The sequence below is a fragment of the Physeter macrocephalus genome, chromosome 8 (genome assembly GCF_002837175.3).
Source record: "Physeter macrocephalus isolate SW-GA chromosome 8, ASM283717v5, whole genome shotgun sequence".
Lineage (NCBI taxonomy): Eukaryota > Metazoa > Chordata > Mammalia > Artiodactyla > Physeteridae > Physeter > Physeter macrocephalus.
The window spans coordinates 141982914-142010350 of record NC_041221.1 but is presented as its reverse complement, the minus strand read 5'-3'; the positions used below and the strand labels follow the sequence as shown (position 1 = coordinate 142010350).

Sequence of the window (27437 nt, the reverse complement as noted above, 5' to 3'; positions counted from 1 at the left end):
GAATCCACCTGCCAATGCAGGGGACACGGGTTTGAGCTCTGGTTCGGGAAGATTCCACATGCCGCAGAGCAACGAGGCCCGTGTGCCACAACTACTGAGCCTGTGCTCTAGAGCCTGAGAGCCACAACTACTGAGCCACGTGCCACAACTACTGAAGCCCGCGCACCTAGAGCCCATGCTCTGCAACAAGAGAAGCCACTGCAATGAGAAGCTCGCGCACCGCCACGAAGAGTAGCGCCCCCTCGCCTCAACTAGAGAAAGCCCGCACGCAGCAACGAAGACACAATGCAGCCAAAAATAAATAAATAATAAAATAAAAATAAAAGAGATGATATTTATGAATTATAATACATGCAGAAATATTGTGAAAACGGTTATACAAAAGCCAGGGACCAGTGTAACCTCTTCTAGATGAATTGCTCCTGCTTCATCATGCTATGCATCGTGTTGCTACGGTGTTCACTGTTGAACAGTTATTTGTAGAATTAATGAAGGGCTGTATGAAAAGCAAATTGCAAAGGTAGAGCCAATCTTCGTTGTTTCCCAGTTCAGAATCCTCTGAGTCTTCATCTGATCTAAGTTCCAGTCTCCAGCCCATGTCTGGAGACTATGTCATTAGGCCCATGGTAGTACAATAGCCACTAATTAAATCTTAAACTTCTCTCACTGTCCTCAGCTGGGTAAAGGCCAGCATTATTGGTCCATGGGCATTCTTACCCTCCGTGGGAAAATTGTTGGCTGTTTCTCTCACTGGACAGAATGACTGAATGTGTCTTCTGTAGAGTAGAAATCACTGGCTGCATCTCAATCGGCGAGCCTTTCCTCTCCAGGGGCAAAACTGTTGCCTGCATATATCTCTGAAGGAAAATTGCCATCTGCCTTACTCTGTAGGAAGATTTCCAGTTGTGTCCCCATTATGGGGAAATTGTCAACCATGTCTCCAAACTGAAAAGCATGCCAGCTGTGCTTCTGCATAGAAAAAATGTCAGCAGAAGTCGGCGATTTAAAACCCTGTGCGTGATTCTGAGTCTGTTCCTTTTTCATCCCCCTCCCTGGTTTTCTTTACTCTCCCTCTCATCTGCCTGAGTCATCAGAGCCAGGGTGGTGGTGACATTGCTCAGCACCAAATGAGAGACGCGTGTACCGAAGAAGGTGTATTACAACTGACGGTCCAGAGACAAACTACTGTGTGTCTGTGTAACGGCCCAGATAGAAGACCTAGAAATCAATTTCACAACTGGTAGCTCTTAAGATCTGACCCCAGTGGAAAAAGACATAAGGCTTTTGGACTCACTGTACAGCAAGCTTGTCTTATGCAGCACCCACTTCTACATTGTTGCTGCCTCCCCTGTTATTCTGGGTACACGCCCTATGCTAAGTTCTTGACGTGAAAGATCTCATCTGTCCCACAGCCACCCTAGAAGGTAGAGACACCTCTTATGTCCATTTGACAGATAAGGAAAATGAAGCTTGGAAGGAGTCAAGCCACCTGTCCAAGGCTTCATAACTTATAAGCAGCAGAGCGGGATTTCTACGCAGGCCTGCTGCACTTGGAACCACCTGTGTGCTTAGCCCACATACTGAATGCGATGGAGGCTTTGGGTGCCCCTCCTGACCCTCCATCTTGGGCATGAGTTCCTGTGCTGTGTCCAGTGTGAGGTCCAGAGGAAGGAGCCCACCCAAGGTCAGCCTTTACCTGTGGTTTCCCTACTTTCTTTCTTCTGCTGTCCCAGACTCCACACCCAGCATACTGCATGCTTCCTTTCTACTTTTGCCCCACTCGTAATAAATGTAGTTTTAGCTTTAGCTTCTCTAAAGTCAGCAGTTTTCTTTTTAACTCTTCCTCTCTCTTATTTGTGATTTCAACTCTTTCCCATGAGTTTCCGAGACCTCATTCATGTAGCCAGTCATCTGAACTGTCTCAGGTGAATAGCCCTGTGCCAGGCACCACGAAGGATAACATCAAACATAAGATACTTTCAGCTCCGTGGAGAGGTATTCATGTCTGTACATGTTAGAACACAAAACATTGTCTGTACAGGACACCTAATACAGCCTATAGGTTTTGAAAGGAAGTGTCAGTAGCACTGTAACCCAAAATGTATTCTGGGGAACTCCGTTCTAGAGAGACACTGTCTAGAGAGACGCTGGCTGCAAGTGATTTTTCTAAAAAAAATAAAATGGAATGGGGAAGAGGGCAGTTGTGTGATCCAATAAGATCTGAAATCAGGAATAAGGCAGTGGTTCTCAACCAGGGGCAACCATGCCCCGCTGGGGGACATCTGGCAATACCTGGAGCCATTTTTGGTTGTCCCCGTTGGGTCATGGGGCTTAGTGAGCTGAGGCCAGGGATGTTGCTAAACATCCTACAGTGTCCCAAACTTTCTGGCCCCAAATTCAGTACTGCAAAGGTTGAGAAACCTGGATTCCTAGATAAAGAATTGTTTACCTGCAGGGCTTCTCAGCACTTTTAACAGGCTAATTGTATTATCAACCCCCAAAATTGAGTAGGACTTTCCAAAGCTCAGTTGACCTCAGACTCTGGAATCCCTGACGTATTCCTGAGTGTTCTGCTGAAGTCACTGTGGGAAGGCTAGCCTAGAGTAATGAGCATTAGGAGAGGAAGCTGACATTGCTTTTTAGCGGTTGTACTGTGATGTACGGTGTGTGTTTGTGTGTGTGTTCCTGCTTGGAGATTGTAGTGCTTTTAAAATAGTGTCCAGATAACTCATTAGTTTTGAAAGTTATCCCTTTTTTTTTGAAATACACTTTCTATTCTTTTCTCTTTTTCTTGCTTTTGGTAGCTCCAATTACATGTATAATTAACCTTTATCAATATATTCCCTGTGTCCCTGAAATCTTTTTATACTTTCTGTTCTTTGGTCTGTTCTTTTGAGGGAGATACATTCTCCACATATTCTAGTTCACTCATTCTCTCTTTAGTTGCTAAGTGCATTTATTGTGTTCTAATTGCCCTTGTTTCATTATTATTTCCGTTTTGTTCTTTTTAATATATTTTCTAATTATCTGTGAAAATTCTTTTTTTTTTTTTTTTTTTTTGCGGTACGCGGTCCTCTCACCGCTGTGGCCTCTCCCGTTGCGGAGCACAGGCTCCGGACGCGCAGGCCCAGCGGCCACGGATCACGGGCCCGGCTCAGCGGCCATGGCTCACGGGCCCAGCCGCTCCGCGGCATGTGGGACCCTCCCGGACCGGGGCACGAACCCGCGTCCGCCGCATCGGCAGGCGGACTCTCAACCACTGCGCCACCAGGGAAGCCCTGTGAAAATTCTTAATTGGGCATTTTATTTGTTGAAATTATGAAACACTTATTTTAAAATGTGTGTGTGATGTGTCCATTATCCATCTTTACTTGCTGTTTTATTCTCTGAGAAAAGAAGTTAGTTGTGTCTAGTTTCCCTGGTAGAGTATATCATTAATAAAAAACTGACAATTTTTTTTAACTTGTAGTTGAAATACAAGACCAGTGGGATTCGTAGACCTCTTATTATCTAAGAGCTGGGAGGGACCTGGTTGGCAATCCTGCCTCCTTCCTATTATAGACAAGGAAACAGGGCCAGAGAGTTGATGGTTGCCCAGTCGTTCACAGTAGGGCAGTAGGGCAGAGGTTAAGAGCATAGGCTAGATAGAAGCAGACTGAGTTCAAATCCTGACTGTGCATCCTAATAGCTATAGAACCTCTGTGCCTGAGTTGACTGATTGTACTGATTTGTGGAAAAGGAAAAGAGTATCTGTGACTATCAAATGAGTTAATACATGTAAAGCACACGGCACAAGTGCTCAACAGACAGTAGGTGTTATTAAGAGCTGGCTCATTTGTGTTTAGCCTAGACTCCAACCCAGCATCCCTGACTCCCAGTCTGATGTTCTTTCCAGTATCCCTTGATGGGCACAGGAAGAGGTAAGCAAGAGCAGAGGCACAGAAGTGGGAATGCGCAGGTATATCTAAAAGATGAGGGAGCTCACTTTGACTTGATTATTTAAACAGAAATGATACTGACAAAGCAAGGAAAGGCAGGTTGTGGAGGCAGGGGAACAGGCAGACAGATGGTCAGTAGAAAGCCCACCTCTACTATTCACTACCTGCATGATCCTGGGCAAGCTACTCAGCCTCTCCTGGTCTGTCTCATCTATAAATAAGGACAGTGAGAGTACCTTCCTCATAAATTTGAGCATTAAATGGGATAATTTTTGCAAAGCAGGAGGACCAAGAAAGGGTAGCAGGTGTCATGATCATCACTGTTAATGTTGTTACTGGGGTCTCCAAAACACAAGCTCCCTGTTGGTGAATCTGACACATCCCCAGTGAGTAGGTCTGTGCTATTAGGATTTTGTTCAAGGCTGCTTCCTCTCTCTACCATGGTTCTCTTCATTTCTTCTCTTGATGTCTTTATTTTCTAGAAACTGGTAGAAAACTGCAGATCAGCAGGATTTCTAATGCCAAGTCAAGGGTCTTTATTAGAAATACCAGTTCTGATTTGTCTCAAGATGTGTCACTCAAGCACAAGCACTGGATACTATTGTACCACCTATTCAGTAAATTACACGGAACACAGTGATGTTCCATTTGCATTCCACTAGCTGGTTCCCCAGCACCCTTATTCCCCTCTGGGAAAGCAGTAAAATCTCACCTTTTCACATCTGCAATGAAAATTGTGTAATTGTTTAATGTTTGTCTCTTCCTGTAGCCTTTGAGTTCCATGATGGTAGGACGGGGTCTGTGTTGTTCCTTGTGTCCTTGGCATATAGCACAGGACCTGGCATGTATCACCCGACAAATACTCTTCATGTTCTAGGTGACGTACTAAGTGTAGTGCATGTGTGTATATGCACATAAAAGACACTTAAATAGCTGATAAATGATTGCTCATCCTGAATTGGTGAAAACCTTGAATTACAAATGACTTGTATTATTTTCACACTTTTCAAGGACTTAAACAAATTTGAGGTGAAGAGAGTATCGCTTAGATAGTTAAACAGATCATGAAAGGAACCTAGTAGGTAGGTGTTATTTTCATTTAAAAATTTAAATGGATTATCAGTATTCATTCATTTCACATATTTACTGAGCACCTCCTATGTTCCAGGGGATACAGCAGAACAAAACAGACCAAAAAACCCCACCCTCTTAGAGCTTGTATTCTATGAGGAAAGACAAATAATACATATTAAATGTCAGTGCACATAAACTGGGGGAGAGGGACACAGAGGGAAGAAAGACTGACTCATTGCAGACAGGCCACGGGGATTAGAATCCAGGGATGAGAGATGACCTGATGGCCTGGGCTTCTTGCGGTGTGTTGACAGGGTCATTCAAAGTCCTGGGGGCTCCAACCTACACTTGCTAATGATGGGGTAAGGCTTGAACTCACGAGCCCTTGGTACAGAAGCTGTGCTCTTAAGTGTTTGAAATGGATTCATTCTCTTAAGGACTTGGGCTGTGTAAACAGGCTAGAGTAGGACTAAGAGCATTAAGAGCCCTTCCACTAACTTTCATCTAATTAATGCACAATAAAAAATACTTGGTGCAGGGCTTCCCTGGTGGCGCAGTGGTTGAGAGTCCACCTGCCGATGCAGGGGACACGGGTTCGTGCCCCGGTCTGGGAGGATCCCACATGCCGTGGAGTGGCTGGGCCCGTGAGCCATGGCCGCTGAGCCTGCGCGTCCGGAGCCTGTGCTCCGCAACGGGAGAGGCCACAACAGCGAGAGGTCCACATACTGCCAAAAAAAAAAAAAAAAAAAAATACTTAGTGCAATAACCAGGAAAAAGAAAGAGCCTTCCAGCTTTATAGTTCCATGATGCTATGTAGATTCTACCCTGGTATTTTCTTACAGCTCCTAAAATAAGGTCTTGTAGATGGTGCAAGGCAGAATTGCATCATGATTAAGAACAGAGACTTTGAAGTTAGATAGACCCAAGTTCAAAATTCAGCTCTTCCTCGGTTGAGCTACTTGATCTTGCTGTGCTGTCCTTGGACAGGTTGCAAACCCTCTCTGCGCCTTAGTTTTCCACATCTATAAAATAAGAAATCATGGTTCCCACTTCATAGGATTGTTGTAAGGATTAAATGAGATAAAACATGCAAAGCATAGGGCCTGGAACATAATAAGCTTCCCATAAACAGTAATTATTGACACCATTAAATATTGTTGCTGAATGAATGAAAGGAATTCATGGAGTTGATATTAAGAATTGGATAAGCATAAACATGTAATGAACTACAAAGTGCTGTGCTGGTGGGTATGTTATCTATATCCTGGCCTCTACAGTCTACATAAATAATTAGCGATGCATGGCTTGATTAAAAATTTTCTTTCATTTCACCTGCATTTTCTGGGGCTGTCACTTTAAGGCTTTACAATGTTGCTACACTGGCCTGCTGGTATTCCAGACATTTGGAGAACAGAGCCCTAGGTATAACCTTGTAAATATTCTTTACTTCATTTAAATATCCCCAGGTTCTGTAGTCCTCAGTCCCAAATTCTCGAGTCTTTTAATTGAAGTATAGTTAATTTACAATGCTGTGTTAGTTTCAGGTGTACAGCAAAGTGATTCAGTTCTACATATATATTATTTTTCATATTCTTTTTTTTAACATCTTTATTGGGGTATAATTGCTTTACAATGGTGCGTTAGTTTCTGCTTTACAACAAAGGGAATCAGTTATACAAATACATATGTTCTATCTATCTATTTTACGTTTGGTAGTGTATATATGTCCATGCCACTCTCTCACTTCATCCCAGCTTACCCTTCCCCCTCCCCGTGTCCTCAAGTCCATGCTCTAGTAGGTCTGTGTTTTATTCCCACCCTACCCCTAGTCTCTTCATGACATTTTTTTTTCTTAGATTCCAAATATGTGTTAGCATACGGTATTTGTTTTTCTCCTTCTGACTTACTTCACTCTGTATGACAGACTCCATGATGGTTTATTCCAGGATACTGAATATAGTTCCCTGTGCTATACAGTAGGACCTTGTCATTTACCTTTTATATAGTTTGTATCTGCTAATCCCAAACTCCTAATTTATCCCTCCCCACCAAGAATCTTAGTAAATGAAATCTGATTGGCTAATACGGAACCAATGCATGCTTTTCATGATAAAAATAGCGACTGACATTGATTGAGGACCTGCTATGTGCCAAGCAACATGCATGTCCACTCTGCAGCTGGGAAAATGGAATCTCAGAGTAGTAAATAAAATATGGACAGATGGTAAATGACAGAGGCAGGAATTGACTGCCTCCAGAGTGTAGTTTCCAGAGCCCTTCCCACTTACTGCCTCAAGCTGGCCTTGCAGATGCACTGGGTAGGGGTTGACCAAGCCTCAGGGCCCCCATTCCTCTCTTTTTGGGGATGTTTGTATGGGGCATGCGTGGAGTTTCTAAGTCCCCGGTCCTAATGAGATTACGTTGAATAGAAACTAAGGTGAAAATCTAGTTCTCAACTCTGAGGATACCAGTCAGAGTCCAGCGGCCTTCATCAGTGCTCCATCGAAGTCCAAGGGGAAACAGGCAGAGACTGAGACAAGAGGGCAGAGACTGTATTGACTTTGTGTTTTTCTGTTTCAATAGGTTTTTTACTTCTCAAGTTCAATTCTGATTGATCAGTTTTTTTGTTGTTCTTTTAAATGGTTCTGTGAAAATTAGTATTTTGGTTTGACTTATGGTTTAATTCAGCAAGGTTTGAAAGACAACTCATTATATTAGATTATATTAGATTTTCTACAAAGAATTTGGGTTTTTAAAAATTTTTTATTTTATATTGAGGTATAGTTGATTAACAATGTTGTGTTAGTTTCAAGTGTACAGCAAAGTGATTGTTATACATATATCTATTCTTTTTCAAATTCTTTTCCCATTTAGGTTATTACATAATATTGAGCAGAGTTCCCTGTGTTACACAGTAGGTCCTTGTTGGTTATCTATTTCAAATATAGTAGAGTGTATATGTCGAGCCCAAACTCTCAATTTATCCTTCCCCTCCCTTTCCCCTTTGGTAACCATAAGTTTGTTTTCTATGTCTGTGAGTCTGTATCTGTTTTGTAAATAAGTTCATTTGTACCATATTTTAGATTCCACATATAAGTGATATCCTATGATATTTGTTTTTGTCTGACTGACTCCATTTAGCATGATAATCTCTAGGTCCATCCATGTTGCTGCAAATGGCATTATTTCATTCTTTTTTAGGCTTATTGATACTCCATTATATATATGTACCACATCTTCTTTATCCATTCATCATCGACAGATGATGGACATTTAGGCTGCTTCCATGTCTTGATTATTGTAAACAGCACTTTTTTGTGGTATCTTTGTCTGGTTTTGGCATCAGGGTGATGGTGGCCTCATAGAATGAGCTTGGGAGTATTCCTTCCTCTGCAATTTTTGGAAGAGTTTCAGAGGGATAGGTGTTAACTCTTCTCTAAATGTTTGATAGAATTCACCTGTGAAGCCATCTGGTCCTGGACTTTGTTTGTTGGAAGTTTTTAAATCACGGGTTCAATTTCATTACTTGTGACTGATCTGTTCATATTTTTTATTTCTTCCTGGTCCAGTCTTGGGAGATTGTACCTCTCTAAGAATTTGTCCATTTCTTCTAGGTTGTCCATTTTATTGGCATAGAGTCTCTTATGATGCTTTGTATTTCTGCGGTATCCATTGTAACTTCTCCTTTTTCATTTCTAATTTTATTGATTTGAGCCCTCTCCCTTTTTTTCTTGATGAGTCTGGCTAAAGGTTTATCAATGTTGTTTATCTTCTCAAAGAACCAGCTTTTAGTTTTATTGATCTTTGCTATTGTTTTCTTTGTTTCTATTTCATTTATTTCTGCTCTGATCTTTATGATTTCTTTCCTTCTACTAACTTTGGGTTTTGTTTGTTCTTCTTTCTCTAGTTCCTTTAGGTGTAAGTTTAGGTTGTTTATTTGAGATTTTTCTTGTTTCCTGAGGTAAGATTGTCTTGCTATAAACTTCCCTCTTAGAACTGCTTTTACTGCATCCCATGGGTTTTGGATCATTGTGCTTTCATTTGTCTCTAGGTATTTTTTAATTTCTTCTTTGATTTCTTCAGTGATCTATTGGTTGTTAGTAGCATATTGTTTAGTCCCCATGTGTTTGTGGGGTTTGTGTGTGTGTGTGTGTGTGTGTGTGTGTGTGTGCCTGTGTTTTTTAGTTTTTTTTCTTATAATTGATTTCTAGCCTCATAGCATTGTGGTCAAAACAGGTGCTTGATATGATTTCAATTTTCTTAAATTTACTGAAGTTTGATTTGTGACCCAAGATGTGATCTATCCTGAAGAATGTTCCCTATGAACTTGATAAGAAAGTGTAATCTGCTGTTTTCATATGGAATGTCCTAAAACTATCAGTTAAATCTATATGGTCTATTGTGTCATTTAAAGCTTTCTTTTGATTTCTATTTGCATGGAATATCTTTTTCTATCCCCTCATTTTCAGTCTGTAGGAGTCCCTAGATCTGAATTGGGTCTCTTGTAGACAGCATATATATGGATCTTGTTTTTGTATCCATTCAGCCAGTCCATGTCTTTTGGTTGGGGCACTTAACCCATTTACATGTTAGGTAATTATCGATATGTATGTTCTTATTGCCATTTTGTTAATTGTTTGGGATTTGTTTATGTAGGTCTTTTCTTTCTCCCCTTTCTCTTTGGTTCTTTTCTCTTGTGATTTTTTTTTTATAAGTTGGTCCAATTTTATTGAAATCTGTTACAGAAGACAATTCAAATAGGAACCACTGTCTGTGGTTTTAAGGCCTGTAGAAATCTGAGTTACATTTTACTGCAAAATATAAAATATATTAATTCAAACTACAGTGTAAAAAAGTTTATTAATGAATTGTATGTCCTCATTAAATTAGATATTTGCAAATGTTTTCCTAAATAGTTACAGCTAATTTAGAGATATCTTTTAAAGTTCAAATAGCTAGTTTAAATTTGAGAAAACATACACTTACTGTAACATGAAAGATGTTCACATTGATATACTTCAGCCCCAACTTAACAAACTGCTGGAAATTAGGGGATACTTTGTTGCTAGAGGAAAAAATATCACTTATGTCAGGGAAAATTATACTAGACTACCAGTTTAAACTAAGCAATAGTTCACATAATATTAGAGAAATTTTCTCTTGCCTTACAAATGCAAAATAAATCCTCTAGACTCCCTTCTCTGTAGAGACCACCAGCTCACTACCCAGGCTCTGAAACTTAGCACAATTAGGGAAAAAATAAGACAGACTTCAGTATGCGAATCAGCCAAAACATTTCCTGAGGGAAGCATTTCTGATTTTGTTTTTGTTAAGCATTCTCTTGACCTTTAAGCTCTTTTTTAAAAAACAAAACAAACAAACAAAAAAAAAAACCCACTCAGTTCCCAAGATCAGTTTGAAAATGAAAAAAAATAAATAGATCTGATGGCTCTCACAGCAACCTTCATCATGTCAAGGCAATTTAACTCACATCTCCTGATATTTCCTCCCCATTTCCTACTGACAGTGTCCCCCCGCCCTTGCCCTTAGAGTAGTTGAGGTTCCCTGTAATACAGACCCTTGGTCTTTATAGCGTTAGCTAAAACACGTATTTTGAAAAATGTGTTTAGTAAATACCCTTCAAGTCCTGACCTAATTTCCTGATATATAAAGCACATAAGAGGTAGTGTCCCCTGCAACTGTCTAATGCTTACCAACTATTTAGGCAGTTCCCTTGACTCTTTAAGTTTGCCTTTAGGGATTAAAATTCAACATAGAAAAGCAATCAGTTATCAAACATCTATTCCTAATTTAGAGTAAATCTACATTACATAGCAAAACTCCACATATTAAACTCTATCTATCTCATGCAAACTTAAAATTTTTTAAAAAGTAATTCCAGGCCCCAAGGTAGGCCATGAACCTACTTAGATGCAAACATGGTAAACACTTTAAATTTTTTTTCAAATCTTCCTAAAAGAAGTGTGGTTTTGGCTGACCAACATTATACATGAAGTCTGTTGCTAAGGAACGCAATTTTTGACCTGGTAACAGAAATCATTCTGGTAATCTGACACACGACCAAGATGCTAAGACTATAGAATTAAAGGCATTCTTTTGGATTCTGTCCTTTAATAATTTTTAAGTGGAAAACCATGAAGAGGCTTCCAGCTCAGTACAGATATTGATTAAAGCTTGGTAAAAAGGGGCAGGTTTGCAGACCTTGGGTAACGCATGTCAAATTCAATAGGCCAAAGGAGTGTGTTTTTCATGATGGGGCTCTCACCACTCAGGTTTTGGGCCAGTTTTCCATAGCCTCCTCTCCCAGCATCATAGTCCTGATGATACTCATCTCGTACATGGCCTCCAGAACGCCCACGGCCATACTGCCTGCCCTCCTTAAAGCCTGCGTCCCAGTCTGTGTGAAAGATCTGGTCATCCAGATGCATTCCATTTATGTACCACATGGCATTTTCTGTATCTGCTCTTGAATAGTGTTCCACAAAGCAGAACCCACATGCTGTTTTCTTCATTTTATCCAGGCCCATGAGGATTTTCTTTCTGTCACCACCTTTGCTGAAGAGTTCATAGATTTGTTCTTCAGTTGTATAAGAGGAAGGATTTCCAACATACGGTGTACAGCTTTCCTTCAGTAATTAATTTTTCCTCTTCTTCACTGTCACCCCGGAAGTGCTGGTCCCAGTACTGGCTCAGCTCGACATAGGAGTCGCTGTGCAGTGCCTTCAGGAAGCCAGCTGACATAGTGCACAATGTGGCCGAGGAGGCCGCCACTGTGAGAATCTTCTCTTGTGATTTGATGACTACTTTAGTGTTGTGCTTGGATTCACTTTTTCTTTTTTGTGTGTGTATCTATTGTAGATTTTTGGTTTGTAGTTACCATCAGGTTTCGATATAGCAGTCTATATTTAAACAAGATTGTTTTAAGATGCTGGTCTTTTAATTTCAAATGCATTTCCAATATCCTGCATTTGTACTCTCTTCTTATGATTGCTGGTTTTGATATCACATTTGTGTGTGGATGATTTCCTACCTTTATCAGTGAGCTTTTCCATTTGTAATTTTCTTGTTTCTACTTGTGGCCTTTTCATTTCTACCTAGAGAAGTTCCGTTAGCATTTGTTGCAAAGCTAGTCTGGTGGTGCTGAATTCTCTCAGCTTTTGCTTGTCTGTAAAGCTTTTGATTTCTCTGTCGAACCTGAATGAGAGCCTTGCTGGGTAGAGTAATCTTCGTTGTAGGTTCTTCCCTTTCATCACTTTAAATATATCATGCCACTCCCTTGTGGCCTGAAGAGTTTCTGCTGAGAAGTCAGCTGATAACCTTATGGGAGTTCCCTTGTATGTTATTTGTTGCTTTTAATATTTTTTCTTTGCCTTTAATTTTTGTCAGTTTGATTACTTTGTGTCTCGGCTTGTTCTTCCTTGGGTTTATCCTGCCTGGGATTCTCTGCACTTCCTGGACTTGCATGACTGTTTCCTTCCCCATGTTAGGGAAGTTTTCAGCTATTTCTCAGGTTCTTTCTCTCTCTCTTCTCCTTCTGGGACCCCTATAATGTGAATGTTGGGGTGTTTAATGTTGTCCCAGAGGTCTCTCAGACTGTCTTTATTTCTTTTCATTCTTTTTTCTTTATTCTGTTCTGTGCCAGTGATTTCCACCATTCTGTCTTCCAGCTCACTTATCCGTTCTTCTGCCTCACTTATTCTGCTAGTGATTCCTTCTAGTGTATTTTTTATTTCAGTTATTGTATTGTTCATCTCTGTTTGCTTGTTCTTTAGTTCTCCTAGGTCTTTGTTAAACATTTCTTGTATCTTTTCGATATGTGCCTCCATTCTTTTTCTGAGATCTTGGATCATCTTCACTATCATTACTCTTAAAAGTCTTTTCAAGGTAGGTTGTCCATCTCCACTTCATTTAGTTGTTCTTGTAGGTTTTTATCTTGATCCTTCGTCTGGAACATAATCCTCTGCTGTCTCATTTTGTCTAACTTTCTGTGATTGCAGTTTCTTTTCCGCAGGCTGCAGGGCTGTGGTTCTTATTGCTTCTGCTGTCTGCCCCCTGGTGGATGAGGCTGTCTAAGGGCTTGTGCAGGTTTCTTTCCTGGTGCAGGTCCCTCTGGTGGGCAGAGCCATGTCAGGGGGGGTGTTTAGCAAGCAGCTGTGTGCTCAGGAAGACTTTAAGCTGCCTGTCTGCTGATGGGTGTGGCTGTGTTCCTGCCATGTTGGTTGTTTGTTTGGCATGAGGCATCCCAGCACTGGAGCCTACAGGCTGTTGGGTGGTGCCAGGTCTTGGTGAGAAAATGGTGGCCTCTGGGAGGGCTCACACCAATGAGTACTCCCCAGAACTACCACCGCCAGTGTCTTTGTCCCTGCAGTGAGCCACAGCTGCCCCCTGCCTCTGCAGGAGACCCTCCAATACAAGTAAGTCTGGCTTAGGCTTTTATGAAGCCACTGCTTTTTCCCCTGGGTCCTGGTGCACATAAGAGTGGGGTTTCTGTGCCCTCCAAGAGGGGAGTTTCTGTTTCCCCCAGTCCTGTGGAATTCCTGCGGTCAAACCCTGCTGACCCTCAAAGCCAGATTCTTTGGGGCTCCTCCTTCTCTTGCCAGAACCGCAGGCTGGGGAGGTTGATGTGGGGCTCAGAACTTTCACTCCCGTGGCAGAATTTTTGTAGTACAATTATTTTCCAGTCTGTGGGTCACCCACCCAGCAGGTGTGGAGTTTGATCTTACGGTGGCTGTGCTCCTCCTACCATCTTGTTGTGGCTTCTTCTTTGTCTTCGGATGTAGGATATCTTTTTTGATAGGTTCCAGCATTTTTTGGTTGATGGTTGTTCTGCAGTTAGTTAGTTGTGATCTTGGTGTTTTTGTAAGAAGAGATGAGCTCACATCCTTCTTCTCCACCATCTTGTCTCTGCCTATAGATTTTCTACATCGAATTTGATAATGACTCTGTGAGTGTGTTGAATGGGCAGGAAAGAGGAAGCCTTGGGGGATGAGTTACTCAGTAACCTGAAGACTGATGTTTGGTTCAGCCTAAAATTGTAATAGAAACGCTTATTACATGGAACCATACTCAATTGCCATTATTGTAGGTCAAAAAAAATGTAGGCAAATATGTATAGCTCAACATCATACATACTAAGCACCCAGAAGGCAAAGATTTCATTAATTGATCTGGCTTTGGTTCCAATCAAGCAACAACTATTTATTGAATATTTACATGCAAGAGTCTCAGTACAAAGATAAGAAAAAACAAAATCCTGCCTTCAAGAAGCTCACATTCCTAGTTGAGATAAGCCATGGATTGTTAAATGCTAATGTGAGAAATGATGCTTTCATTGGGAGCATACCTGAGCAAATGCTAAGTGAACAGGCCAGACCAAGTGTGATGGGGCTTCAGAGAAAAGAAAAGAAAGATCATTTGGGGCTAAAATAACATGTAAAAGATGAGATGTATGAATCAAGCAAAATATGACACAACGTAGGAGGAATGATCAGGCAGGGCATAAAGATGGGAAACATCAAGATGTATTTTGCACATCCAATTTGAATGAGAGAAGTTCAAAAACAAGGTTAGAAACATGAATTCAGGCAGCTTACAATAAGCTTCAGTGTCTTTTATTCCTGTGCTTTTTATTCCTGTGAGTGGAAATCAGCTGAATCTGTTGAATGAAATAATAAACAGCTAGATACCCGAGCAAATGGAAAATATATACAAAAGACGTTGTAGCCAGAGTTTACCTATGCAACTGAGGCACAGAAAAGTTAAGTAACTTGCCCAAGGTCACACAACTAGTCAATGGTAGTTTGACCTTAAGCCCAAGGCAGTCTGGCAGCAAAGTCCCACTATTAAGCACCATGATCCAAGAGATATGTATACATAGGTCCACACAAAAACTTGTGTTTATTCATAGCAGCATTATTCATAATGGCCAAAAAGTAGAAACAACCCAAATGCCCATCAACCGATGAATGGATAAGCAAAATGTAATATAGCCATACAATGGAATTGTAATATAGCCGTACAATGGAATATTATTCAGCCATAAAAAGAAATGAATCATGCCACAACATTGATGTACCTTGAGACCATTACACTAAGGGAAGGAAGCCGGTCACTAAAAAAGAATATATATATATATGTGTATATATATATATATATATATATATGTGTGTGTGTATATATATATATATATACATATATATATATATATATATGGAGAGAGAGAGGGAGAATGATTCCATTTGTGTGACATTTCTAGAATAGGCAATTTCATAAAACAAGAAAATAGATTAGTGGTTGCCTAGGGCTGCAGGAATAGGTAATGGGGAGTAACTGCTAATGGGAATGGAGTTGTTGTGGGTTTTTTTTACAGGGGATGAGGTAATGAAAATGTCCTAAATTTAGCCTTTGTTTATGGTTGCATGATTATACTAAAAAAAACCCCACCAAACTATAAAATTTAGATGAGTAAATTTTATGGTATGTGAATTATATCTCAAAAAAAGGCATAAACAAAATTTTTAAGTGTGTAAGATGACTACAGGCTATAGTATATGCAGTGATACCCAGCAACCATGGGGAAAAGTGAAAGAGTCAAATACATAGACCTGGAGCTTGTGAACCGTCAGTGCCAGATCTGTGGATGTGACAAGTCCCATGGGAGTCCTTCCATGAGAAACGAAATATGGAAACCAGTGACAGCTTGTTCTGCTGCCAGGGAGCTGACAGTTCTGTTAGCAACTTATATTCTACAGATTCCAGCCCTACTCCAGGTTAGACTGTTGGCTTTCTAGCTGGCCCAGACACGTTAGCATCAGCTGATAAGGATGTCCTAAATTTGTTTTGTTTTGTTTTGCTTTTGTTCTGCAGTTTTTGAAGAGCCGGAAGATCCAAGCAACAGGTCGTTTTTCTCTGAAATCATCTCTTCGATTTCAGATGTGAAGTTCAGCCACAGTGGGAGGTATATCATGACCAGAGACTATCTGACGGTCAAAGTTTGGGATCTCAACATGGAAAACCGCCCCATCGAGACTTACCAGGTACAGACCACCACCCACTAATACGTAGACTGGGCACTTCTTCAAGGGTCCCAAATCAGCCCCTGCCTGCAAAGGCTTACAAAGTAGAAGAATAAAAGACATGTTGAGCCAGTTAAACATCCAGAAATAGCAGGTAGACAGCTCAGTGTAAGTCTGAATAGATCTAGCCTAGAGGAAAGGTCAAGAACCATGCCCTGAGGTCCCAGTGTTTACAGGCTGGGAAGAGGAAATGGATTTGGCAAGAGAGACTGGAGAAAGTGCCAGTGAGGTAGGATGGAAACTGAGAGGCGTCCTGGAAGCCAAGTGAAGAAACTGTTTCGAGGAGGAAGAAGTCACCAACTGCCGAATGCTGTTGCTGAATCAAGGAAGGACTGAGAAATGGCCAACTGGATTTAGTAACGTGGAGATGATCAGGCACTTAATGAAAGAGTTGTAGGTGCAGTGGTAGGAATGAATGTCTGATTGGAGCGCGTTCAAGAGAGACAGTAACTAGAGGATGGGAAACGTAGTGAAATTTTTTCTTTCTTTATTTTTGGCTGCTTTGGGTCTTCGTTGCTGCGTGGGCTTTCTCTAGTTGCAGTGTGCGGGGGGGCTACTCTTTTTTGCGGCACACAGGCTTCTCATTGCAGTGGCTTCTCTTATTGTGGAGCACAGGCTCTAGGCACGTGGGCTTTAGTAGTTGTAGCACGCAGGCTCTAGAGCGCAGGCTCAGTAGTTGTGGCGCACGGGGTTAGTTGCTCTGTGGCATGTGGGGGTCTTCCCGGACCAGGGCTTGAACCACTGTCCCCTGCATTGGCAGGCAGATTCTTAACCACTGCACCACCAGGGAAGCCCTGTAGTGAAATTTTGAAAGAGATTTTGTTCTGAAGAGGAATAGAGAAATGGGGTAGTAGCTGGAATGGAATGCAAGATTGAGGAAGTCATCACAGCTTGTTTTATGCTGATAGGAGTAAGCCCGTAGAGAGGGAGATAATTAATTGAAGCAGTCAGCTTCTCAAGGGAATAGATTCCACTGCAGAATTGGACTTAGATGAGGTGGGCAATTCATCCGTCAAAGGAAAGAGAAAAGAGTAAATAGCTACAGATGCAGTAGGTTTGTCAATTTTGTGATGGAAACATACAGATGGGTTCTTCTTATTGCTTCTATTTTCCAGTAAAATAAGAAGCAAGGTCATTAGCTGAGTGAGAAGGAAAAGTGTAAAACTCGTCTAAGAGAGCGAATTGACTAGGGCAGTATGGTAGGGTTGCTCAGGGATCCACTTGAGGTTTATATTATTGATTTAAAGTGAGACTAATCTGTGTGATTTGTGTGTTTTTTCTCAGCCACATTCACCTGCTTGGTACAGGTAAGGAAGAGCAGAAAGTTGTTAGATTTAACCATTGATGGGGTTTTGCCAAGGGAGTACAATGGGAGGAGGGAGAAAAGCAAGTTTGTTGAAGGTATCTCTTAAGGGAGTGATTGATTGACTGGAATGATGGATGGATGGCTGAATCTAAGGTAGGTAAGAAGAGGAATGAAGAATTGATAGAATCAGGATACTAAAGGTCATGAATTAAAATGATAGAAAGTAGCAATAGAGTGATACTTATTAAACAAATACAGTTATAGTAATGAAAAGGCTCATAATATGACCCAGAAAGCAAAGGACAGAACGCACTGAAAATGATGAGGCCAAGTAACCAAGAGTCCAGAGTATTTGAATCGCTAAGAATGATGGCAGGGATGGCGATGGAAGAGAGACTGAGGTGCTAGAGTGGCTCCCAGGAATGGGGTGGAGGGGCTGAGAACTGTTGATGACTATAAGAAGGATGGGTAGCAGGAAGTCATGTTGGATGGCATGACTTGGAAGGAGCTGAGGACCCGAGACAGGCATGATGATTGTCCTGAGCAACACGGAGCCCACCCGCCTTGGCACATGAGGGCAGAAGTCCAGCCGCCACGTGAGTGGCCTCAGGAGAAGCAGGAAACGTTGAGAGAGGAGGTTGAGGACACTGAGGAATTTGATGGCTGACCGTGAAGCTGTAAAAAGGTTTGGGGGTCAGAATTCAAGATCACAGATGTGGTCGAGGTAGTTTGGTTACCCCTGTGGTTCCAATAGCATCCCCTGTGTGTTTGCGTTCTCATTGTCCCCCACATGCTGCCCTCATCTTCAGCACAGGGCTACAGCAAACAGGAGTGTCCCCTTCCAGCTGCGCGGTCAAGCCATCCGGTGTTACATCCCTTAGTACGAAAGAGATGGCAGTGGGGACTAGAACCTGACATGGGCGATATTGACAGGGGTGTGGCCTGCTGGAGAGCCGCACTTAGAGAAAAGTAGATTAGGCTACACAGTGGGGAGAGCAATTACTACTTTTTTTGCGGTAGGCGGGCCTCTCACTGTTGTGGCCTCTCCCGTTGCGGAGCACAGGCTCCGGACGCGCAGGCTCAGCGGCCATGGCTCACGGGCCCAGCCGCTCCGCGGCACGTGGGATCCTCCCGGACCGGGCCACCAACCCGCATCGGCAGGCGGACTCTCAACCACTGCGCCACCAGGGAAGCCCACTACTTTTATTTTAGGGAAAGACTTTTAGAACAAAGCTAGCTAGCTGTGACGTGAAATCATCAGCATTTTAAGATCATGGTTCTCAAACCATGTTTACCTAGTAGTAGACGTAGACATCTTCTTTGTAGAACACTGAGAAAGAGCTCTCATAGCCCACTATTGAAATTAAATACTACAAAAATTATTTAACTTATTTTCGATGACATATTTCAAAGCAATTTAGTTAAGTAAGTTTATATACCGTATCAATCAGATGGTAATATAGTATATCAAAGATGGTAAGCAAACTGAGTGAGTGTCTGGAACACTGTTGAAAAAAATTGTAAGGACTGGTCCAGTGGGAAGGAATTCCATCATCAATTGCTACTGCCTTCCCTGGGCAGGGAGACAGGTGATACTCTTTGGTACCTTCATACATCCATCAGCTGATCTCAAGCATGCTTCTGGGAATAAGAAGCTGTAGACTTAAGTATGATGAGCTATGTTCACGTTTTCCTATAGAACAGGGGTTGACAAACTGTGACCTGTGGAGCCAAATCCAGTCCCCCATCTGTTTTTGTAAAAGCAGGTTTATTGAAATACAGCCACGCCTGATCATTTACCTATTATCTATGGCTGTTTTCATGCCACAACAGCAGAGTTGGGTCGTCGTGACAGAAACCATATGGCTCACAAAGCCTAAAATATTTACTGTCTGATCCTTTACAGGAAAAGTTTGTCAAACCCTGAAATAGAAGAACAAACCAACAGAGTTTAATCGTGCTAGGCCTCACAGTGGTCTATCAACTATACAGTCACAGGCTCCCACAAGTACATGATTTGAGAACCACTGTGTTGGGAGACTCAGCTTAGTGTCAAGAAGGCCATCCCCAAGCTCATAGGAACGTAGCACAGAAACAATTTTTGCAACATGGAGAGAGAAGCATCAAATAGGACCACGAGTCTTAAGTTTTCCCTTACCCTGCTCTCTTGTTTCCCATGTCTGTATCTTACCTTTTTCTCTCCTCTGATGGAAAAAAGTCCGTCTTCTCTGCCTAAGATTTTTTTTTTTTTTTTTTTTTACAACAGAATATATATGCAACGTACCCTCATAGTGTAATAGATCATCTTTTCCTGTAGAGGCCCTCAGTTGGAGGTAGTCAGGAACTTCCCAGAACTGCCCCATACTGTTGGTAGGAATGTAAACAGGTACAGCCACTATGGAGAACAGTCTGAAGGTTCCTTAAAAAACTAAAAATAGAGTTACCATATGATCTATCAATCCTACTCTCAGGAATATATCCAGAGAAAAACCATAATATGAAAAGATACATGCACCCCAATGTTCACTGCAGCACTATTTACAATAGCCAAGACATGGAAGTGACCTAAATGTCCATCATCTGTCGATGATGAATGGATAAAGAAGACGTGATACATATATATAATGGAATATCAATAAGCCTAAAAAAGAATGAAATAATGCCATTTGCAGCAACATGGATGGACCTAGAGATTATCATACTCAGTGAAGTAAGTTAGAAAGACAAATATCATGATATCGCTTATACGGGGAATCTAAAATATGACACAAATGAACTTATCTACAAAACAGAAACAGACTCCAGAGAACAGACCTGTGGCTGCTAAGGGGGAGTGGGGGAGGGAGGGATTGAGAGTTTGGGATTGACATATACACACCGTACTGTATATAAGATAGATAACCAGCATGGACCTACCGTATAGCACAGGGAACTCTACTCAACATCATGTAAAAACCTATATGGGAAAAGAATCCGAAAAAAAAATTATATATATGTGTGTATAACGGACTCACTTTGCTATACACCTGAAATTAACACAACAAACATTTTAAATCAGCTAAACTTAAAAAAAAAAAGTGCTCCATAACATTTAAGAGGAAGCAGTAGGGGGAGATAAGATTGAAAATAGGATCTATTTTGCCTGTCTTTTTTTCCTCCAAAAAGTAGGAGATCTGGAGTACCAGGATAATGAATTTGGCTCCCATTTTACCCACTGCACTAATTCCATCTTGACATCCTTACCCTTCAGAAGCCCCACTCCTCTTCCTCTTCTCCCTCTATTACACAGAACTTGGAAGCAAGTCAATGATAAAATCAAGAAGAGGCAAGACTCAGGCTTGCTTTCTAGAAAAGAGATGGATTCTTGAGGTCAGGGTCCTCCAACCATCAGAAGAAAAGTTCGACCCCCAATTTATGCCCTTACCTCCACCATCACTTTCTTCCAAGGAAATAGTCTGCTGATTTGGGAGAGGGGGAATTATAGTCAAGACCGGGGTTAGGCAAACCATGACTCAGAGGCCAATCCTGTCTGCCACCTCTCTTTGTAAATAAAGTTTTATTGGAACACAACTCCCACTCATTTATTTATGTATTATAGCTGCTTTTGCATGACAAGGGTAGAGTTGGGTGGTTGCTATATGGCCCACAAAGTATAATTATTTACTATCTGGGCCTTTATAGAAAAAGTTTGTCAAGACCTGGAATCAGCTCTCTCTTTGTCCCAGGACTCTCTTCTGCTTTACTCAAGGATTCTTAATGATAACTAGAGATCTTCAACAAGCAGAAATGGCCCTACAAACAAAGTCGCCTTCCAGATCAGATCTGAGCCACTTCCAATATGCACAAAAGGTGGAGGAAGGGAAGGAGAATGACTTAATTTATAGCAGAGTTCCCAAGCTCAAGACACAAGCCTCGCCCTTACATCCCATTACTTAACAAAGCCAAAAGCCCAGCTGCAGATGGATTCTCTTGTCACTATAGCACTGAAGCAGACACCCTGACAAGGCCCAGAACTGTTTGGGAACAAGAGAGTAAAGTGGAGGAAATTAATTTGCAGACTTAGAAATCCTTACACTGTCCAAATTAACTCAGAGAGCTTTTCAAATACCCAGAACATCTAATGGAACAAGGACTGAATCTGACCTCATTCCTCTGCCCAGTGCTAAGCACACAGCTGAGGCTCTGAGCTCAGCATCCAACAGAACTCTGGGGTCAAGGGAGGAGAGGGGCCTAGGCTGCAGGAAAAGGGAGCGTGAACCATCACTGTCCATCTAAACAAAGTCAAACAGTGCTTTTCATAACGTCCTTCTGCCTTCACCCAATTTTAGCTCTCTTGGCCTCACCTCAGTTCCTTATCACAGCTCCTGTCTAGGACTGAGACCCCACGTAAGGCGAGGCCAATGAGGCAGAGCCAGTGGGAGGTAGATTGCTAGAGGAGGCAAGAGTGTGGGTGTGCTCCAGAACCCAGATCCCGGGTTCACGTCCCATTCTGTCGTTTCGTTTCCTGTGTGATCTCGGACAAATGGTGTCATACCCGGTACTTCATCCTCTGTTAAAGCGAAGAGAATGACAACACCTACATCCTAAGATGATGTTAGAGATAAAATAAGATTCTATGGATAAAGCGCCTGGCTAATAATAACAAGCTGGCGTATTATGTATGCCTGTTATAATTACCAGTCCCTATGACAGAGCTCAGGAAGAATTCAAAATTGCACCCGGATTACTACCCTCCAAGCCCTAATCCTCTGCCTATTTGCCATCTTCACCTGAGTTGCTGAATGCAGCTGGAGAAAAACACCCAACCATGCTGACCAGATGCATTTAAAATTCACACCCAACAACGTCAAGCAGCCCTCTGCGCCTTCCAGAAACCCTGCACTGTTTCCCAACCACCCCCTCCCCTTCCTCACTCTCAGCTGATAACCTTGCTTCTTATTTCACTGAAAAACAGAAACAGGAGAAAACTGCTGCATACTCCAGGGCTGCGCCATGCACATCACATCAGAGTCTACTGGATGAGCTCCCTTCGCACAGACATCTCCAAATTATAGATCCCAGAAATGAACATGGCAACTCCATCTTTCCACTTCCTCAAGAGAAAGATGCAGGAGCCCTCTTTGGCTCCTGTTTTCCTCTCCACACTTCACAGTGGATCCATCCCCAAGTCCTATCAGCTCTCCTTCCAAACATGTCGAGAAGCCGACCACCTCCCACCACTGTCCGCTCTGGTCCAAGCCGTCATCTATCACCCAGTTTATACCTAGCCTCCCTGCCTTTGGCCCTGCAGGCTTACACTCTGTCGTGACACAGCAGGCTCAGCATCCTTTCTGTGAAGTCTGTTCACATCCCTCAGAGTAAGGGGCCTACGGGAACTGGTCGGCACACGCTGAGGCCTCCACACTCTGCTGGTTGCCACCCTCCACCCCACTGCCTCCAGGACTCCTGCCTCTGGGCCTTTACATTTGCCGTTCCCCATGCTTGGAAAGCCTTTCCCCCAGATACCACTGAGGTGCCTTCATTTCCTTCAGGCTTCTGCTCCAATGCCACCTTCTCAGGTGAACCCTGACTACTCACTCTGTATAAAATAATACTCCCACTCCCTTTTGCCATGTTTTTTTTTCTCTCTATTTTTATCACCATCTAAAATATCTTATATATTTACTTGGTTATACAGTCTCTTCCCCAACACTAGGAGGAACGCACCCCAGGGGTATTCTGTTCACGGGTCTCTCCCAACCACGTAGCAGGCATTCAATAAATATTTGTCGAATAAAAGGCTGAATGAACGGTGTCCTCTAAATCAGCTTAGAAGATGGGACTCTCCCGCTTAATGGGCCCTGCTCTATGCCGCCACCTATGTAAGCAAGCTTGTTTCATCCACACTAGCCGTGTAAGCAGCTCACCAACTCATCTTAACGTCCTGAGGCTGAAAAGGGCCACACCTGGGTTCAGATCTGAGACCATCCGATTCAAGCCACATTTACACTGAAAGAATTAACAGCTCACATCCAAAGAGGAGCTTCACACAGAGAAATCATGTTTAAAAATAATAACACCCTCTTAATGTGTCCTGCCCCCCAACCAGGTTCACGACTACCTCCGCAGCAAGCTGTGCTCCCTCTACGAAAATGACTGCATTTTTGATAAATTTGAATGTGTGTGGAATGGGTCAGACAGGTAAGAAAGGTCTGTGTGGCTGGGAACTTTCCAAAGGTGGTCCCTCTCCTTGCGAAGGCCCTGGGCTGTGTATCCTAAGCGGGGTGCAACCAAAGGGAGATCAAAATCGGCCCCGGGGCCTGGCGGAGATGCACTGTGTGGACCACTGGATGACCCTTGAGGCAGGCCTGGAAAGGAGGGAGGGATGAGTGACACCCTTGACTCCTCTTTCAGGACTGGCTCAGGTGACTACTTAACCTCAAAAAATCCTACCTTGTACACACAAGACACTCCCAGAGCTGGGTCAGCATGCCTAAAATGAAGCTCCACCAGCAAATTTCCAGCATGACTAGTTCAGATGACTGCAGAGTATGCTTTCTAGATGGAAAATTATTCCTTGAAGTTGCCAGTACAGACCTGGCCAAAGGCCCTGGTGGTTCATTAACCGAATTCTACTCGGCCTCATTTATCGCATGTCCTGAAAGTGATTTATGACTGTTTTAAGGCCTTTGATTTCAACAGTACTTCCTATTACCTCCCCATAGTTTCTTTTTGGTTTGACAGATATTACAGATGACGCTCTGATTTCCAGGAGAAGTAAGCACAGGCTACCAGGGACTGTTCCTCAATGAAGGCGGCACCAGCAGTAGTGCTTGGAAGCAGGGACATTCTATCACGGCAAAGCACTCAGGGAGTCGAGCTCTTAGTGAGCGCAGGCTCTCCCTCTGTGACCCTTGCTGGGCTTTTTTTTGTCAGTGATCCAAAATCAGCCTTTCACTTAGCAGGCCTGGAAGGAATCACCACGTGGCAGAGGACACATGTCACACTGCCCAGTTGGTAGAGGGCAGAGCAACTGTGACATGTTAACAAAGGGCCTCGAGGGGAAAGGAAGCTAGCCCAGCCCTATTATTTTATTTATTTTCATTACAGCTGTCATTTATTCATTGTTTATTAAGAATAGGGGTTTTTAAAAATATTTGTGGTTGTTATTGTTTCAGTTTCCCTCCTATCTTAACCAAGATTCAAAAACTGTACTTACTAGGTACTTTCACACCCATCATGTTTTTTAATCCTGACCACAATCCATCAAGATCGTTTTCACCATCCCCATTTTCCAGTTGAGGAAACTGAGGCTCAGCCAGATAAAGTAATCTGCCCAAGCTCATGAACTAGTAAGCAGTAGAGACAAGAGGAAGAGTTTGAATCCTAAAATCAACATGCTTTCCACCACATTACAATTTCTTTCCATAACTGAGAAAATGTCATTCTTGGTCCGGATAAGGTTGAGATTATTTTCCCAGAAAAGACTTTCTCTTACTGTTTAAAAACAAGTCGGGTCATGGTGAGGGAAGCAAAGGTCAGTGCATGGGAAGCAGTGAGGCCAAGTGGCTGAATGCTTGTGCCCTGGAGTCTGGCAGATGTGGGCTGGAGACCTGACTTGGCTACTTATTAGATGTGTGACACTGTACAAGTCACTCACTTTTCCTCCTGTGTAAATCCCTTACATGGGATGAAGGAAGAGTAAATGAAGTCTGGGGTAAAGCACTCAGCACCCTGCCTGATGAGGTAATAATAGCTCTCTCTATGACAGAAACACACATTTCACAGCATCAGTTTCCTGGGCCAGCATAACGAAATCTAACCCTTGGTTAATTTCTTGGACAGCTAACAAAGTACCCAAAAACTCAGCCCCTGGCTGTAGCCCAATCTTGTCGGTTTTCCTTCACCTTTCTCCAAGCCCAGATGAGACGCTGTGTTCTCCCATCCTAACCAGACAGTCAGTCAGAGCCTCACCCACAAACAAGGCCACGCCCACCTCTCCAGGGGGCAGCCACAATGGGACGCTACTTGATATCTTTCCTTCAGCCCGTCATCTTGTCCAAACTGTCACCATTCAAGAGTCAGCCCATTGCTTCTGGAAGGCTCTGGCATTCACTGCTCTCTTAATCAATTGTAGATAGGCCCGAGAATGGATAATTCTTGTAGAAAGGTAGAAACCATCTGTCAGTCCCCTCAAAGGCTTATTTCCTTATCCTACATCCTTTCAGAATTGAATTTTTGTCTACTCCCTTCCCGAGTGAGACCATGATGGCATCTAATTTTTTGGAAGAGGCTGAATTTAGATCTAGTTCTTAGCAGGGGGAGGAAACATGCTGGTACGTGTGCTGTACTGCCAGCATCCCTCCTGCAGTGCTGATGCAAGAAAGCCTTAGCGGTCGGGCAACACAGAATCCCTCCTACTGTAACCGTGCTTTAAATGTACACGATACAGTGACGGTTGTTTTCAGTGTTCCTACTCTCATAACTTCACTCCAGCCTCAGAATCCTGATGTGAGGGAGGTAGGCTGGGATCATTAAAACCACTGGACTCATTTATGGAGCCCAAGAACCAAAAGGAATCTCTTGGTAAATAACAAGGAGAGTTATCACGATCCTTCTCCCAGCCAAAGAGTTTGTTGCTATTAGGGATTCCAAAGAAACTCAACAGTCACACTACAAAGCCTGTTGCAGTTTTTGGTCTCTTGTTTGTTTCTTGTGTGGTGTCATAAGCTGGCCACATTGTGGTGGTGTTTGCTCTAGAAAGCCTTTGTCTGTAGCACTCAGTCACTGCCTTTTTCCTCTCTGCCTTGCAGTGTCATCATGACGGGCTCCTACAACAACTTCTTCAGGATGTTTGACCGAAACACCAAGCGCGATGTTACCCTTGAGGCCTCGAGGGAAAACAGCAAACCCCGAGCTATCCTAAAACCGCGCAAAGTGTGCGTGGGGGGCAAGCGGAGAAAAGACGAGATCAGTGTTGACAGTCTGGACTTTAGCAAAAAGATCTTGCATACAGCTTGGCATCCTTCAGAAAATATTATAGCAGTGGCGGCTACAAATAACCTATATATATTCCAGGACAAGGTTAACTAGGAGGACAAGTTATTACTTAATAATCTCACATACTGAATACTAGTCAAACACGTTTTTAAATGTTTCTTTGGGTGTTCATTTGATGCATCGACTCTAATCTCCCTCTGCAGGAAACAAATGGAATAGAAGTCCATGGAGTCCAACCTTCCCAAATCCCCAGTTCTAAGAAATTTTGTCAAACCCAACAGGTTCTGGGACACTTCTGTTTAGAATTGAGAGCTGCCAGCTAACAGTAATTCTTCCATAGCTGACTTGAATTTCTGATGCTTTTATTGCCCCGTTTTCTCTGGTGGGTCCCGTGTTTTGTTTCTAGGTGTCTGCTGAGATAAAATGAGGTTGTCTGTAGTATTTAAAGAGAAAAGAAAGAGATACTTTTTTTTTTAATTAAGCAACTCCATTTGATGATTGAAAAAAAATTCGACGAAAAATAAACACCGTTTACTCTACTCTTAGAGAAATTCTCCTTGTTTTGTGAAAAATCGGAACCAGTCAGCATCTCCTGCCCCTACAGCACTTTTTTTTTTTTCCATTTTCCATTTTCTTTCTCACAATTTCATTTGAACCAGAGATTTATTTCACAAGGCTGCAAAGAGGATGCAGAATGGGAAGGGAAAAGGGCCACATCAACACTGCTATATTCTTTTCTTGTAAGCGCCATAGAAACAGCCTGAGAATTTGGCTAGGAAACGCCATGAATGCTTCAGGGGACATAAAGAGAACACTTCGCTTCTCAGAGTTAGCTTGGCAAGGCCATGTGCGGCCAGATTCCATCTGCTGCTTTGTTACTCTTGCTTTTCGTTGTTTTAAATGGCTCCATATAATCCTCTACTTACATGTTCCTTGGCTTTTTCCCTTCAACCTTTTCCAGCGTATTTATTCCATTGACTTCTTTCTAAAGGCCAAGTCCTGGTTGTTTATTATCTGGCATTCTAAATGCAACAGTAAGTTGGA

The 27437-nt window shown here is 42.5% G+C and overlaps 2 protein-coding genes across 3 annotated transcripts in view; one reads left to right on the top strand and one right to left on the bottom strand.

The window, feature by feature from the left end:
* Positions 1 to 26932, top strand: part of PPP2R2B (protein phosphatase 2 regulatory subunit Bbeta) — a 454249-nt gene extending 427317 nt beyond the window's left edge. Inside the window, exons 8-10 of one of the 2 annotated variants that reach the window (XM_024122154.2) lie at positions 15900 to 16069; positions 23503 to 23594; positions 26207 to 26932. In XM_024122154.2, the coding sequence (XP_023977922.2) occupies positions 15900 to 16069; positions 23503 to 23594; positions 26207 to 26486 (542 nt within the window). In that variant the 3' untranslated portion in view covers positions 26487 to 26932. The remainder of the gene's footprint in view (positions 1 to 15899; positions 16070 to 23502; positions 23595 to 26206) is intronic. The other variant, XM_028493345.2, reaches the window with a different exon arrangement.
* LOC102983827 (nuclear cap-binding protein subunit 2-like) lies at positions 11201 to 11774 on the bottom strand. Its single transcript, XM_055086381.1, is given in 2 exon segments — positions 11201 to 11671; positions 11673 to 11774. Coding segments are annotated over 2 exon segments (573 nt in total).
* Positions 26933 to 27437: the final 505 nt, after the last annotated feature.